Consider the following 18,605-nt stretch of genomic DNA (forward strand, 5'->3'; position numbering starts at 1 on the left):
TAGCCTCCACGCGGAGGCAAATTTATTCTGTGCAACGATCGTATTACGTTGTACTCCAATTTTCGATCGGGCTACTATAAACAGGTTTCGATTGAATTCGAAACGTTTACCGGGCCGGACATCTTCGGTCATTGAAACGTGTAATTGGTTTTGTATGCTGCGCCGCTATACGAAACGTTGGAACGGAACCCACACCAGTTACCGGTTTGTGATTAACATATGCAATGCGTTGAAACTCGTTTAAACATCGTGGATTACACAGTATTTTAATCATCCGTAGGTAATTTGCGTGCAATATCAAAATGCTAATTCAATTCTCGGTACATGATCCCGGAATTCTTGAAAATGCAATTTCAATTTTCTATAGGATAGGGTGAATGGCCCATGTATTCCAACGTTTGTTAGATTGATCAAAGCGAAAAATAATGACACGATTGAGCAACTGTTTGGGGAAGGTTAATGGAAAATTTTATTTTGTTGAATGGAAAAATTCATCCCTTGCTATTGATTTTGTTCAAACGTAACAAATTCTTTTCATCTTGATTTATTTCGACGTATACCGTAATTATTGTTCTATGATTCTATGGTTTTATTGTTGATTATAACTGGTTTTTTTTTTTTTTTGAGAAAAATGATTAATACGAAAGTGGATTACGATTTGAGCAAATTTAGAATTTGCGATACATTGTATTCGAAACTTAGATAATTTTGAATTGTTCGATCCTTCATCGATCTTATGAATAATAAAAAATAAACAATCAAACTTCAATTCTAAACTTCCTTCCAATTTTAATTTATCCCAATTCTTTCTTTGACGTGTATCTTCCTCTACAAAACTTAATTTCTAATAATGAAACATCGTTCGACAAGGATGCAACTCCCACCCCCTTTAGAAAAAAAAGTAAATCATTAGTTAAAATATTTTCAACTACCGCAAAAAACAATGACAATCACCTTTCGTGAAGCTACTTATCCCCAAATTCAAGCATCACTTCTATTACCGTTCGCAATAACTTTCTCGCGCGCGAGAAAGCACAGATTGCTGCGAACTCGGCGGCACTCCAGTTAGCAAACTATTTTCCAGAAACTGATTGAATGGAATATTTTCGAAATTTTCCACTGGCCATCACCCGACGCGCATCAAAACTCTTCATTATAAACTCCAAACGAACGAGAATTTCGCGAGTGCTAGAGAACGTCACACGTTCAGAATTCATCCTCCTTCCAGCCTTTTCCTACAATCGCAGTTTCGTACCTCGTTATGCCCACATTTCGCGATCCAATCGAATGTGTTTAATCCACGCGGTGGACATATTTTCGTGCAGCTTCCAATTTGCGAATAATATGTGAGGTGATTGCCAAAATATTTCTATATATAAGAGTATCAAAGTCCAAATTGTTCAATATTTAAAAGCTTACATAAAGAATATGTAATCATCGTTGTAGTGATGCTTTTTATGAATCTTATTTATTCCATTATTTATCCTTCTCTTCCCTCCCAGAATATTTAATATTAAACTCTCTTGTTTTGGCCAACGTTTCGCTTCTTTGAGGATACAACAATCCAATTGGAATCTCATCTTTATAGAATATTAATGTGATCCAAAATCCATTTCATAAATTTATCGATACTGTCAGAAACAACAATCGATCGTCTCAACTTCCAACAGAAATCTCACGAATTAGCCGACCGCTATTTCGCAAGCTACTTCCACGTCATTTCAAATCCTAAACAATCTCTGCCATTACCACGATGTTACACGACGTGTCGCAGTAACGAACAATTCATGATCAATGCGATCTCTTACGAGTTACCAAGTTTTACGACGCGATCAGAACCATCGAGGTCCTCTAACAACTCGCCATCGTCGTCCAGGCATCCCGCGTTACGCAGCCATAACGTCACAGTCGTAACACCCTCGTGACGCCGGTTAAGATCAGCGAACCGGATCCAGCTACACGCTCGTCGAGGCAGGCCAACGACGCTTTCGACGTGTCGCATGCGAGAAGTTGAACAACGCCACGGTTACTAACGAAGTTGCCAAGTTTTCTCGTTTGTGCCGCTCTTTAACGTCTCGCTGGGCCATGTTAGGGCGTGTAAAACAACGAGGCCAAGAAACGATGAAGCTTGGTACCGCTTGGAACCGTTCCCCTTGCTCGAATGACAATCCACTTCCTCTTTCATACATATCTGTGTTTATATTCGTAATATAGAGATATCTTCACGTAGAGAGAGAGAGAGAGAGAGAGAGATTTGGCCTATTATTGATACACAGTTTGATGAATAGATATTTATAATTAAATACGTTAACTCTACTACGAGCTATTATCGCTTGCTTGTTTCCTCTTTGTACAGAGAGAATTTTTCGAGAGAACATATGTTTTCTCGAAATTCGTTTGGGGGAGCTGACCTGACTCTCCTCGCCCATTTGCATCTACTGCGGTAACAGGTCATTCTTCCCACAGTGGGGAATTTCAGTCCGCTAACTATTTTTCCAGCAAAGAGAATTTTTCTGGAATCACTCTGCAGATATATGTAATCCAGCATAACCTAACTTAACTTTCCGTTGTTCCATTTGCATCCCCGGCGCAGTAACAGCGAGATCGCCGCTCACTGATTGCATTACTTTCCCTCACTTTTCCCACGGTGGAAATTTTAATCCTAATCCCACACCTTTATTATTTTTTCCCTCCTCGTTCTTTTTACGGGAGGAGTGTGTTTCTTCGAGGGTCGAATAAAATTTAGGAATCGGCATGAATAAAGGGGCTAGGATTTCTTCACCATTTTCCACGATTTGACTTGTTCCTCGAGCCCAGCCGGGACCGAGCTTTCGGTTGCCACTTAGTGAAAATCGAATTACGCGCCTTTCACCTCGCCGCCAGGAAATGAGCTTCCAGTTTCTTGGGGATGAACGTTTTCTGCAAGTTTCGACGTTTCCTCCATCGTTCTTGCTCTTATTTTTCCGCGGAATCGAGAGCAGAGGGAAAACTTGGAGAACCTGCTTGAACGATGATTATTGTATTTCGATTTTCGACAAGTGTTTGGCGGACGGTTTATTTCGTTTATTTTGAAATTATTCGTATTTGTACTTTCATGGACGATATTCTTGGACGATTAATAGTTGATTGTAACTATTTGGGAGTACGAATGACGAACAATGACGTAAAAGTGATTTCAATTTGGTATTTTTTTAGCGAGAAAAGAGAAGTGGATAAAGAAATGTCTAAGCACTGAAAGAGCTTAATAAATTTTTTAAATTTAATTAAATTTAAACGAAAAAAGTGAATTCGCGAATATTTCAATTTGCAAATCTTGAAAATTTGTTAGCTCTTGTTTTATCATCAATAATTATTCGTAAAGTTGTAATCATACGAAGAATAAATTTAAGGAGTTTTTTTTAAATCGATTTCGAAACAATCCAATTTAATATCGAAACAAATTCTTTGAACCATTTTCCGCTTACGTGTACACTCGTTGTATACTCGGCAAAGACTAATCAAAAGCAATCGCACAGCGCCGGTAAAGTTAAATATTTAATGTTTCCAAACCACTTTGTGCTACATATTTCAAAACCTCGTACGAGTGCGGAGGTTATTCAATTATTTCAACGTTTTATCTCTTCCACTTCTTTCTCACCAATTAAATAATATTATTTCCATAACATTGAACGTAATAATAATTTTCTAATTGTCATTGTAACAATTAGGTGATTATAATATTTTCGATTCATTCCAAAGTTTTGAAAAAAATCAAACAAAACGATAAATGATATTTTATAGATTTCATAAATTGTTTTATAAAATGAAAAATTGTGCAATTAAATCTTCAATTTGTTCTTCATTGTGCTAAATAAAAATTACACGATTCTACAAAAAAGGAAGAGAGATTCTACTTGGCAAAGGAAATGATAACCGGGGAAAATCTCATTAAACTCTTTAACTCGCGTGAATAATTTGTATCTTTTGTTTGCAAAAGAATTCGTCTCGTTCAATTTATATTTTTATTAATTTCATGTACACATTACGTATAATTATTTCAATATTAATGGAGTAAAATCTTTAAGAAAAGATATTTCTAAATTTTAAATATAAAATTTTGAATATTTTCAAAACGAAAGAAACATTGCAATAATTTTTCTTCAAATTTCTTCAATATTCATACTTATCGTAAATCTTTTTGATAAAACTTTCATTAATAATATAATTACATAAATATAATATTTTAGGAAAAACAGTAGAGAAGTAAAACGGGTCTGTATAAATTTTATTTCATTTCACCACAATCTAATTATCCAAAAAGGAAAGAATCGCACGTCGAAAATTAAATATTAAATGTAAAATTTTATATGAAATTCGAAATTAAATATCGTTTACATTGAAAATATCTTCTTGGTGAACCTCATTTTGACCAATATCCGGTGTTAAAAGTCAATTAACCATGGCACGTTGGTGAAACATAAAAATTCTTCAGTTTCCCGCGCGGAAAGTTACACTTTTCGTTCAGCTAGTCCGGAAGTTAGCTAGCCGGCTGTACTTTCATTACCGCTAAGATTAATCTACAGTTGAACTTTGTTCATTAATGCGAGATCATAAAAGTTTGACCGATTTTCATCTTGCAGCGACCAACGGATCAAAGAGTGTTTTAATTTCATTCTATACTTTTCGTTGATACATGCAAAAAAAAAAAAAAAAAAAAAAAAGAAAAATGTCGAGGCATAACTCGAGAGCGAAAGCATTTTATTTTGCATGATTTACTTTATGGATCATTCACGTAGAAACCGAAATCGTGTGTGTATCTTATGAAACGATATTTTGGATTCGATAAATTTTTCATTTGTTAATGAAAAATCAACGTGATGGCTATTATCGCGTCGAAAATTGAAAGAGTGTTGTATAAAAAAAATCGATAGAAATTGTTCAATTGTTTCGAAAATTCGCGTTGGAGTTGCACGTTTGGGATTGTAGAATTTATAAAGGAAAAATTTCCCTTCGATATTGATTTACGTTAATTCGACGAAGTGACGATTACACGTGTGTGTGCGTAAAATTATAATTATCATTAATAAGAATTATCGGAAATTTTAAAACGTTAAATTTAATCGTCCATTACGATTTCATTTCTACAATTTTGAAAATCTTGTAAATATTCACGTTGAAACGTTTGCGGTGAAAGTATCCTTTGAATTATATTTTTTGAAAAAAAAAAAATTCCAAAAAGTATATATTTATTAAAAATATAAAATTCTTTGAAATTCTTATTTGAAAGTATAAATGTATATCCGCATAAATATTTATTCTTTTAAAATAAACCGATAATAGCGTGAATGTAAAGTATCATTTTTTCTTATAATTATTTATTTATTTTATACTTTATCGTATACAATTAATCTTGGAGGTAATGGTGTCCTAAAATGTATGAGATATCGACTCAATACCGATACAATTGGTCTACAAGAGATACGCAAGTTACATTGTCTAACGTGGTAATAAATTATCTCCCTAGTGTATACTTAGATGCATAGAATACGTGTTACAATATCGATATTTTGTGTAAATTGTGCAATAAAATGATTTCCTATTAGCCATTGGTATCCTACAAGAAGTAAAAAACAATTATATATATAAAGTATTTATATAGAGTGCAAAATGAAAAATATCGCTTTTCGATTTATTAACATTTAAAGAAATTTATAAAAATATATTCTGTATGCAAACAAATATATAAAAAATATAGGACAATACAGATATCATAGCAATCCTTCAAAAATGAACATATATCACGATGTATCTTGTTACTCCACTTTTAAATTCAATTAAATTCTATTGAAATTAGGAAAACTTTCAAACGCTATAATTTAGAAAATAGTAATTTCCTATCAACGAATGAACGATTATTAGAAGCGTGGAACCTTGCCCTTTAAATCACTTTTTTATTTATCTCGATACGACTTTCGGTTCCCGAGATATCCTCGTGTAAAGAAAAGGTAATTTTCAATCGTTTACTAACGCTATCCTTGTCGCTTATTCGGACCTCTCGCTCGTACCTCGTCTCACTGACCTATCACAAATGCCAGACGAGCGACAGACGCGATTCCTTGAAAAACGTAGTACGCACTTTCAGGAAAAATAGATGGCGCCACCATTCACATTCTCTACTGTCTTAAGTGCTATGAACACTTCAGATTTTTATATCTCGGCAACGGATTGAGATATCGGGATGAATCAAAAAGGGGCTTCAATGGTATAGTTTTTCTGCATTTCTTGAGTGGATTTTGATGTGAAAAATTGAAATTTCATTTGTTGTATATTTGATTTTTTGAATGATTACAATAGTTTGTTGCTGCGATTTAAAGTTTCCTCGCATCGAATCGTTTTTTACCAACACGGTTAACCCGGTATATCCGAGATTGAGATTTCTTTGAAAAAAACTTTTCATTCGCGAGAAGTTTTATTCTATTAAAACTTTTATTACTCTGTGGAGGGAAAAATTTGATACGGATGTTGAACAATTTATAATTTTGATCTATTTTTAGATGTTATAAGAATAACGAGAAGTTGTAAATAGTACAGCATAAGTTATGGATAAAGAAATATATAAATGTATAAAACGTATATTGAAAAAAGAAATACAATGAATTTTTTTATTTTATTTTTTTGTCGATACGTAAATTCAGTATATTAATATTAATAATATCATTCGAGATTAGTATTAACTGAAAGCAAATACCGTTTTCCAACATGTTTTTTGTCAAAGCAATTTTAATTCCGCGTTGTATTCCATTTTTTTTTCTTTTTTGTTAATTTTACATATTTCTATATCATTTTTATCCTCTGAAATTTTTCTGGTTAAATTCCATATAAAGGGAGATTGTTATTATACTGGATTCCTGCAGATAAAATTGTCACGTTATTATTATTGCGTGTTAAAAGCTTTAATTATTAAATTACAAAGTAAATTGTTTCGGATAAATCTTTTTTCAGATAAATTTTGAATACTTATCGATAGATTAAAATAAAAAATAACATTTTATTATTAAAAATAAAAATTTACTTCAGTTTCTTCTTAAAATTAGCAATCTTTTGAAAAATAAAACGCGAAACAATTAGAACGATAGAATTCATCAAGATTTTATTTGATCAACGTTGAAAGTTCTAATTCTCTTAGAAAACGTATTTAATGCGCGGGTTTTCTCATTGACTGGGGAATGTTTAATGTATGATGCCTTTCTATCTGAAATTCTGAGGAAGCACGCTGAATTTAGATCCACCGATAGATCTTAAAATGTCTGCACCTAAGATAAGGGTTTTCTCGACGAGGACCACTTTTTTTCCTCCTCCCTCTCCCTTTTTATCCTTCCAATGCGAAATGTTATCTCGCGTGCTTTTATTACAGCATTCTCTCCACGTAAACCTCAAAGCTCAAAGAATTCCCTTGCAATCATGCTTTAAGAAAGATGCATTAACATTCTTGTGATCTTTAGATTTTTAACTGTTGCATAAAACAAAATGAAATAAACGAACACTGGTAAATTTCCTCTTCATCGATCTCTTATCTTGGAATATTTATACAAGAAGAATTATACATTTTACAATTTTTTAACTTTTCCATACGTGTGATTTATTTCTGTTCCATTAGAAAAATTTGACAAGTTCTATTGATTTTTTCTACCTACGTCTCCCAATCATAGTGTTATTTTCTATTCTAACACAAACGTTCCGAAAATTATATAGACATCGCCATAACTAATTATTAATATCAACACTATTTACAACAATTACCTGTATAGAACGATAATTTGCTTTTCGAAGGCTCGCGTGTATTAAATATACGCGAAAAGCAGAAATATAGTTGGATTATACGACATAAATGTAACGCCTCGTTCGCGCAATTAACAATTTATACTTTTACGTTTCACTTTTGAAGTTTTTGCTTTCCATACGTATTAAAATGAGCCAGTGAAAATTAAATTCCAATTAAAACGAGAGATGGTAATTTGACGCGATTGTGTCAAATGCCCTCAAAATTCGTATCGCCATAATATTTTTAAAATATTAAATTACGTATCTTTTTTTGAAAATTTTAACGATTTTATCGATTCACACATAATTTTGCGTATCTTATAAATTCTCGAGGATTTGATATTTAAAAAAAAGTAGCTTCGATTACAAATTTTTATCATCCTCAATACTACGATAAAATTATAATTATATCTATTGTATACCACTTTTTTAAAAAAAATAACTGAAATTATATCTACATCAATTTCATTTTCTATCGGTCCAAATTCCAAATAGATGGAGGATCGCGCAACTTCACTTCGCCGATCGAGGCGAGCCTCGTTGGATGGGTGGGAAACGTAGGAAAGGGGTTAAGCACGGAGGCAGGCAGAGAAAAGCCGGCGGATGAGTTGGAAAACACGTCTCGCATCCGGTGCCGTCACCTTGAAACCATCTCTTACCGGTTTACGAGGCCACCCCCCGCGAAACTTTCGCTACACTCGCGTTTAAAGTCATGCTTCGAAATAGCGCGATGCAGAGGGGTATAATGTCTGTTACACGAGTACGAGGGTTGGGTTTATGACTTGCACCACTTCGCATCCCGAAAGACGTGAAACGTTTAAACTCTTGCTGAAAAACCTTTTTCGAATGACTTTCGACCCCGCGAAATTTTAAACACGAATGTTATCCTTTCCACTTTAAGATGGAACTTTTGTTTAGTAGATCTATAATACAATTTTCACGCGCCAACTTCGTAATTAGTATTTAGATTTATTATTGAATAATCTAAATTGAGTTACAATCAATAGGATGGTTATTTGGAAATATTGTGTCGTCGAGGATAGTTTGGAGCTAATAGCTAATGGATGTAACAATAGTCGATGCTTATTTAGGTAACAAATAACAATAATTGTTATGTAAATGGAATGGAAGTGATGCACACAGTTAGTTAGTTTTGGTAATTGGACGGAATGTTCGAGGATAGAATCTTTTGTAGAACGTTTTCTTTCTTCCTCTCTTCTGCAGATTACAAATATACAGGATTACGAATATTTTCTAACTTTCTTTTTTTTAACTCAGATTCAGATGAACAAGGATGTATATCAATTATAAGAAGCGATTTGAAGTTGGATCCTAAATTTGATTTGATCTTAAACGAAGGGAATCGATGATTGAAAGATAGTCTGTTAAAAAAAGAAACTCTGTGCACGTTTTCCCGATCTGTATCGCGAATCTAATCTAACCATCTGACTGAGGGAAAAATAGATAATTCTTCTCGATCGATCGACCGAAGAAGTGATTCCGTGATATTTCTATTCGATATAAGTTGGAAAACTTGATCGAAATCGTGAGATTCGAACGTGGATAAAATTAATTAAACGAAATTAAGATCAGAAGGAAAACATTAATGGCCTATTCGTTGCCGAGGAGGTACTTAATCTCAATTTAACCGATAAATTTTCGTATAATACTCGTTTTCGTATTATTACCTTACAAAGCCTACTGTTCTGCTTGCGTTGCGAGCAAAAACAATTAATCAGAGAAGTTAACGAAATTGTATTGTACCGTGAATATATACTCACAAAAATAGAAAAACACGATGCCCTGGAACCGTTCAAAATCACTTATAATACGATTCAATTTTTTTTTCAAATCCACTCCAATAATAATACTAATTAATTCTCGAAACCCAACGAAATTGTAGCGCGATAATCGTGATTTTTAAATCGAAAAGCTTTCGTTACAAATTTCACTTTAATCCCCCTCCCTACGATACTTCCAAAACATCGCCTCACCTCAAAATAATTAATATCACTACTCGCGATCAAACGAAAGTGAATCGATGGAAATTGCATCGAGTTATACCACCCATAACATCAAGTTCCATTTCCAAATATTTATCTCCTCGTCTCGCAAATCTTCGCTCGAACGCTCGCAATCATCGTCAAACCTCCGCCCCTCCGTGCCAAAATAATTAATTCCCTCCCCTCCCCTCCGAAAACGCGATCAAAACCGCATCGATCACCGACCTGGTGCGCTCGCCACCACCGCGCTCTCTCCAAAGTGAACACCGGCTCTGGATCGTGTGTCCTGCGAGGAGCGTCTATCAATCCTAAGGGGAAGTTTCGCGGTTGGATTCCTTGGGGCAAACCTGTGTTTCTACGTGTGTTCCTCGCTATCCTGGGAACGTGTCTTTCGTACGAGGAAGGCGGGTCCAAGGGTTCTCGCGATGGCGGAGGGCACGTGAGCCCCGACGGGCGCATGCGAACCAACCCTAAAGCTCATCGAGAAAGGATCCCTCTCTCTCTCTCGCTCCGCTCCCTCGCCGCTGCCTAGCCCCCTCGCGTGCCAGTCTGCACCGAGATTCCGGCGCGAATCGTCCTTATTCCTCGCGGCGTCACGCCAACTCCTAGATGGATGTTGCTGAACCGCGTTCTCGTGTCAGCGATTTGCATCGTCGCGCGATTCCTCGCGGTCTGTCCAGCCTTCGTGGAAGGTCAGTGCTCCGAACAGTCGTCCGTTTGTTGAAAATTGGAAAAAGTTGCACGGGATCCTCACTTTTACGACGATTCGAGTGACACGTGTGATTCGGCATGCAGAGTACGTGTGTGTGTGTATGTGTGTGTGTGTGCGTGCGTGGAACGCGGTCGTTGATGTGCCTAGGAGCATTTACGATTTATCTTCCAACGTTTTATATGTGATCGAGTTTTCTTTTCATCGTGTTCTGTGTCATAATACGCCAGAGCAGAGTTGTTAGATTCGTTCTGTTCTGAGCTGGGTACACTGCGATCGCGTTCTTCTCTTCGTGAATGTGAAGTTCTTCCTCGGTTCTAACGAAAGTCATCGTTCGAGGATTTACGATGCAAAGGATATGCTTACGAAGTTTGGTTTTTGGTGCGACAATTCGGGGCTTGACAAGCACAGTGTTTCAGGGGGTGAGATGGATATCACGATGTTGTTCACCCGTCCGTGTGCTTTTTCACCAACCACGCGTGCAACGACAACACGTTTGAACGCATATTTAACGCGGACAGAGACAGAGACGGTCTTTGATGGGTACAGCTATTTCCACGCGGTAAATTAGGATAATTTGTTTCCGCGTTTTGCACTCGTTTGTTTTTATTTGTACCTCGTGCAAACCTGTACGTACGGCCAGTGAGATGTAATAATTACGCGAGCTTTTCAATTTGCCTGAAAACATCTCTCAACGTTCGCTGCGGAATAAATCCTGCAGTTCTCGTTTAATCTGGGAATGAGAATAATTCTCCGCGAGAAACGTTCGACGTTTCGAGAAAATTTAAACAATTTTTTTTTAAAGAAAATCAACTCGAGTGGGCTAGCATCAGCTAGCGATATCATTTTTGATTCTAGACGAGGAAAACATCTTCGTTAAGTTATCGATCGTCTTATCAATCGGGAAAAGAGGACGGAGAAAATAATTAATTCAAAACCGAATAATTTTGTCATTTCTATAGTGATTGCAAAGAATATCGGAAGAAAAATTTTCCTGTCAAAATTTATCTCTAATCCTCCTTAATTTTTTTCTAAAATTTTATTTTTTAATGACATTCAAAGGGATTATTTTTTTAGAACCACCTGTATGATTTGGACCATTAATTATTTTTTAAACAAATATATACAGATAAAATTGCCTTTTACGTATCGAAGGTATATCCTGATAGTAAGAAGCAGACTGTATAAATTACATATATTATTTTCAAATTTGTAGGAGATTACTCTTAATCATTGATCGAGGTACATTTTTTTTTTTTTTTTAATATTCTTTCCTGATCTTTCATCTTGAGCGATGCGAATTTTTGAATATTCTCATAATTTGAAATTCAGATCAATTCTTCCATTTATATTTATGCGGAGAGAGACTCGATTTCTCGAACGAAAATAAAAATTTTTATTCAACAATTTCGAGAGCCGTAAAATATCTTCAGAAATGCAATTACAAATGAAACCTTCAACCTAACATATTCTTCCTTTCGTTCGATCTATAATCAAACATTCCTCCTATCTCTTCGGATCATTTGAATATTGTTTTACCTTCATTAAAAAAAATCGATATTAAACCGGTATTAAAACAGCACAGTTATTCTTATTTCGTTCGATTTATCGTAGAACCATTATCTGTAAATGATCCGGGAAATATCATCTTCTCGTTAAGAAACAACTTGGTTTGCGTTCGATATTATGTGGCAATACGATCCCTTGGCAAACTTCGAGATATGCAGACTGTTACACACCGGATATCTCACTCGTGGTGGCTCCACGATTCCTCTCCTCCGTCGACGCGCGATTATCCCTCGATATCACGCTGCATTATTTATCCGCCCCCATAAAACCGTCGAATTTTCGGCGAGAAAAGGAAAGGAAGGCAAGGAAACTTTTGTCCGTTATCCACCGGGTTCCGCCCTCCGACAATAAGAAATGGAACGGAGGAGGCGACTGGCTGCGAAGCTTCCACCTTTTTCATCGTCCCTTTTTTCCCTTCTTTTTTTTTTTCTTCTTCTTCTTCCTCCTCCCTTACTTTATTCGAGCAACTTCCCCGCAAGAACCGGAAATCTGTTCGCGCCGGTTGCCAAAAAATCGCTGGCATCGTAACGACGCTCATTTAATTTCGGGCCAACAAATGCCACTGAATGTATCTTCCATGCCAATGTTCTTTTCTAGCTTATTGTTCGAGCTTCAATGCGTGCGAGGACGCGTGTATTTTTTTTTTTCTTCGTGGAACGACTAAGTCATTTGATAAATTGTCAGTTGAATCGAAAGAGTTAGAGCGGTGATATTTGATAATTATTTGAATCTAATTTTTTTTTTTTGCAATTTTTCAAAAATTTTATGGATGTATGTGCGGGATTTAGACAAAATGCCTGTTTCGGACTAATGACCGATACATGCATCCAATATAAAAAGGTATTGTCGTTGCTCGTACGTGTTGAAAATTAAATATTCACTGCGGATAAGAGAAAACGTTTTAATTAAATGGGAAGGAATTATAGAACGTGGGATACAAATTGTACGATACTTCTGAAAAAAATATAACACCTCATATATAAATACTTAACTCACACGCCAACTTTATCAAGGGCGCGAATACTACCCTCGTGTATTTTTTAACGACCGAAGAATCCACCTATTCCTCCAATCTCCTACCAATCTCTCTAAGGATCTTCATTCTCGCGCGCGCAAAAGGAAAAAAAAACAACCCTCACGAAAAAATTCCCCGGTTCAGCCAATTACATCTCATCCCGAAGCCCGTGCGTAAACCGAGCGATTCGAGCCAAGACCCTCGTCGAATTAATGCGAATACTCCCTCCCCCTCCTCCACCCCTCACCCAGGGCAGATTCTTGTCGATAAACCACCTTTTAGCGAGCCCGCCCGCGTTATATCGCCGCCATAAATTTCCTACACTTCTTCCACCTTCTTGTGCCATCTTCCTTGGTAATAAGCTATCGTATAAAGTGTGTCCCATACCTATCTTCGCCCCTGCTCTCACCTCGAGTAAACAGGCGCTCGATACTTTCCTCCCCCGAGGAGGGGTTGTCGGCGGGGGAGAGGGTTGTGTCCCACCGATAACCGACAAATTTTTCACCGTGGCCGCTCGAAGAGAAAATCCGTGAGGGGAGGCCAGGCAACGATTTTTAAAATTCCGCCCCGTAAATCTGTGCAGGGGGTGCCGAGGAGTTCACGGTTGTATAGATAGGATAGATAAGGGGATAGAGGGATAGGGGATATCCCCTTTTTGGTCTGTTCACGCGCGTGCACGCGCCATTATAGAGATTCCGAGACGATTCATTTCTCGATTAAGCATTTGTTCGAATGGAAATTCCTCTTTTTTTTCTTTTTCAGTCGATTGTAAGTAAAGATTGATCGCTGGATTTTTGAGTTTTGGTTAGGTTGGAGGGTTGGTTGGTATCTGAGATATTTTTGATCCTTTCTTAAAGCGTGATTTAAATAATTTTTAATTAAAAGTATTATGCACTAATGTTTCTTGTTATCTTTTTGCTTATTGACGAATCTGTCAATTATAGAATCTTGCAAAGCCTTGAACAAATTGCTGGAACGAGGAAAGTTGTTATCTTAATAACATTAACGTTGATCTATATTGTGATCAGCGATATTTCGTCTTTTCCGCCCATAAATAATAAAGTAAATTTAAAATGAAGATTGCAGAAGGGGTGAGAAACGGTCAGGTGTAAAGATTGGCGTAGATAGTGTGTATCGCAGTAGTTTTCAAACCGGTTATCTTATCACAAATACGGAACGATAATAAAAATTTTCAATTTGACGCTCAACATAATATTTTAAATGTGAAATATCCAAACATTCACATTTAAAAATATTATGATAAAAGTTATAAAAATGATAGGAGTGTTTAAGTACATTTCAATATAAACAGTAGTTAATATTTTTTCGTAAAAATAAATTTTTAAAATAATTGTTCTCACTGTATTGCTTACCCGACTCGATTTCATTTTTCGATAAAATCATTCACAGCGAAATTGTATTCATTCCCCCCGTGCATAAAAATTCCACGTGCATCGCAATGCAGATTTTTCCAAATTGCAGCCACGATTTTATTTTACGCGTGAATTTGAATTGCTTGGAAATTATCACTGACTTCGAATGCAATACGTTTTTCAAAACACGCATTTACATACGTATGTATACCTATCCTACGTGGGAGGGTTTTTAAATGTAGAAAAAAATTTAAGTTCCTTTCATTACATTCCTCCTTTCTTTTTTTCCAACTGCAATTCTATTCGAATTCATTTAAACTTTTTCATTAGCAAAAAAAAAAAAAAATCGAATCTAACATTCAATCTTTCAGAAACTAAATAATCATCCCCTATAAAATTTAATTCCCGAATAAACATCGGATCACTTTTTAAAAATTTCAAACCATTAATTTCCATCCGCCCAATAAACTTCAATTTAATCAAGTTGTAAGCTCATAAACTTCACTTCATTCATTGTCGAGGATATGTGAATATTGCCAAAAATCCATCATGACCTTCGTTTTGCAATGCACATTAGTTTCACTTTGTCGGGAAATTAGGCTACTGTGATTGAGCGATCTGAATCGATGCACAGCATTGTTCGTAGAATTCCATTGTAAGCATGGTGCGCAGACCGGTCATTAATATACAACACGCCACAAGGCGACATTCAACCCCTAAAATCAGGCGAGCGATCTCTTGCTAGCAGGATATTGATTGATCCGTTGAAATAACTCTCGTGCCGGCCACAATAATGCTGACTTAACAATACGATCCGAGATTTACGATTCGATCATTCTTGACGAGTTTTCGGCACAGCTCGACAGAAATTATCGCACCTTCTTCGCGGACATCGTTCTCCGTAATTTCGTTTTTATGACGTTTCTTTGATTTCAATCTGTGATCCAATTTGTTTGCAATTTTTATTAAATTTCGGATCGAACGTCGCGTAGAATGTCCTTGGAACTGATTTCTTTTTAATACGACGAAATTGGATAAGTTAAAATGGGAAAGAAATTTTGTTAAAAAAAAAAAAATAAAATAAAATAAAACGAAATGTAATGATGAAGTAATTTAATCCAAATTAGGATCTTCTGATGAAAGATATTTTCATAAGAATAATTAAAGTCCCGGATAAATTTTGTGTGCACTTTGATGATTTATTTTAATTGCTTTTGAATTAAATTGGAAAAGATTTTTTTACGATTCTCGGTGGGAAAATTCGAAGAGGAGGAAATAAAAATATGTGTAATCTGCCTCTCTAAGAGGCAATCATTTAATTCCCTACAGATTATTATGGAATTTTTTATTTAGATTTTTATACGACGGAATAATTATCCCATACTTCCAATTAGTGCATTAAATATCATTCACGGAGTTATGAGATGTATAAACGTTAAAATTACCAGCCCGTTATACCAGAATTAATTTTATTTTTAGGCAACGAAGATAAATTTAATAGCCGGTATATAATAAAATAGATGCACGTTGAAAGTACATTTTCGAAAATTGTTAATTGAGATACATACGTTCACGCTTATTATCACGAATGTGGATTATCACGGCCGATTATCACCGAGGTTTGATTAAAATTTACAATTACGATCCATTTTGTCGCTCTAAACACACGTTCACTGTGTATAGCGCGTGCGTATATAACTTTCCAATGTGTGATAATTGTTATCAACGCGAATAATAAATTTGTTTGTTATCGATATCAAAATGAGAGAGAGAGAGAGAGAGAGAGAGAGAGGCGATAATAAAAGGAATTTTCATAACCGTTGTTTTATCAAACTTGTTGACAGATATTTTTCGAATAATTACAGACAAGGCAAAGGCAATTTTCTGCAAAAATTTATCCCTTCATCGCCAAAGTTTCGTATCATTTTTGTATCAATTATGTGTTTAATTCAGCTTGTTGCACGATATATATATATATGGCTAATTTAATGGACCAGCGTACGTGTATTAAAGCCTTTTTTTTTAGCAATTTCATTTCTCGTTATTTTGCAGATCAAAGCATGCACTTGCGTGAACGTATCAATATTTCTTTGACACGTTTCAATTTTCGTGACACGGTCACTTTTCGCCTCATACAAAACGTAGAGTTAATCAGATTTTAGGTGTGACGTGATGGATTGTAATTAGCATATCATTAAATTACTATTATATCGAAGATATGCTATACAATTGATATACAGATTCGAAAATTCATAAACGATAGTGTTACGTATAATATCATTCAATAGTTGAGTCAATGATTGGTGACAGAGAGTTTAATGTACCAATTATTGATTTAACTATTGAATAATGATGCACGTATATTATGCTATATTATAAATTTTTGAATATATAATCTGTCTTCATCTGTCTTATATTATATTGAGAATTCTTTGATTGTGTATTTTTCATAACATATCTTGTTATAAACAAAATATATAATACACAAAAATTAAAATTTAAAAACTTATTCAGAAATTGGTTATTATCTATATTTACCAATTCTTCAAGAACAATCTAGTAAGAGAGATTAGAACACGAATATCACCCTAGATTATTAGTAAGACGGTGATTTCTGAAGTTGTGCTAAACGTATCACAAGTACATGACTTCTGTAATCTTGAAACTTCCAAGTTTTTGAACTTCGAAATTCTGGAACTTGCCAGGATTTTCAGCAAACTTTGACTAGCAAAATTTCAAAACTTCGCGAAACCGATGTAAAAATCACGCGATCAAAAATTATCTGTAAAACGGAATCGTGCGAGAAAACTTTAATATCACAACAATTATTATTAATTTTAACCAAAATAATTTCGAGACAAGGAAAATAATAATTCAATTCAACTTAACGAAGAAATAAAATTATAAATATTCATATTGATTCTATTTTAATTTTAATAATAATAAGAATTAATAAATCGAAAGGGAAATTTTAAGAGAATAGAAACACGAGGAAATTTTGGACCAATATTTTTGGAAATACTCTTTCCGAATTCAATTCAATGAATTGAAATGCAACAATTTTAAATTTAATTCACCACGAATCCAATTTTAAGTTTCAACAATTACTCGCAACTATCCATATTGCCCAGACTTCTTTATTAATTATTCCTTATTATGTATATTTTCTACACATTTTTCTATCGCAAAAGAAACACCAGAAACGACCTCTCCCTTACCTAATTAATAACAAATTAACTTTTTTCACGTTACAATCCTCCCCCCTCCTTATCCCAAGGAGCTGTAAATATTTTCCCCCGATATTTCTTTATCACGGTATCTTTAAACGCGCCTTCTCTCCAGCTAGTAAAAAATGAATATCGTGAATCCGCGTTTTCTTCTTCACGAGAGAGTGCTTTTTAATTTTCGCTCCCGTTTACGGTAAATAAAAAGAAGCGGAGGCAAAGTAGGTTCGTTCGATCGGCCATCTAAAGGATCGATATCGAATATGAAACGTCGAGACGTAGGTGCGTGTCAAAGATAAGTCCCTGGCAAAGAGTTGAATGATAAATCAAACGATCGACATTTACCATTCCGGATATATATATATATATATTTTTCAGCCCGATTCGCGAAATAGACTACACATCAAACGTTTACTGGGCAAATACAAAGGGAAGGGAAAAAGGTGTGTGCCGAATAGACTGAAGTCAGAGTAATTTTACCCCTCACGGTATGATTGGCTCTGTTTGAATCTTTGTTTTCTTGCATTTCTAAATTTAGTCTTGTGGATTGGCTTCTGAGATTCGATATTCGAAGAGTTACGTGGAATTATATAATGCATCTCTTCTTGTTGAACACTAATAATAAGTTTGTCAGAGAATTACTTTTTCGTACGTTTTATGCAAGCTCTCCTCGTGCATTGATGATTATATAAAGGTATCGATATGAAATGTCATCATCGAGAGAAATATTTGAAAATATTCATATGGTTAGAATGTGCTAAAATTGTCGTGAATAATAATTATTATTATTTAAAAAATATATATATATATATTTTTACTATTCGGTAGATTAAAAATATTTCCTCTTTTTCTCGAACGAATAAATAAATTTTGTCATTCCCTTTTAAACGAATTTGAAATATAGTTCCTCTT

The 18,605-nt window shown here is 35.0% G+C and overlaps 1 protein-coding gene across 3 annotated transcripts in view; it reads left to right on the plus strand.

Moving 5' to 3' along the window:
* The first annotated feature begins 10,364 nt into the window (after positions 1 to 10,364).
* Positions 10,365 to 18,605, plus strand: part of LOC100871716 (neurotrimin) — a 168,257-nt gene continuing 160,016 nt past the window's right edge. For all 3 annotated transcript variants that reach the window (XM_012494179.3, XM_012494181.3, XM_003698990.4), the window contains exon 1: positions 10,365 to 10,495. In XM_012494179.3, the coding sequence (XP_012349633.1) occupies positions 10,417 to 10,495 (79 nt within the window). In that variant the 5' untranslated portion in view covers positions 10,365 to 10,416. The remainder of the gene's footprint in view (positions 10,496 to 18,605) is intronic.

Source organism: Apis florea, unplaced genomic scaffold (assembly GCF_048593485.1).
Source record: "Apis florea isolate Af1SG1 unplaced genomic scaffold, ASM4859348v1 contig_1484_pilon, whole genome shotgun sequence".
In the NCBI taxonomy this organism is placed as follows: domain Eukaryota; kingdom Metazoa; phylum Arthropoda; class Insecta; order Hymenoptera; family Apidae; genus Apis; species Apis florea.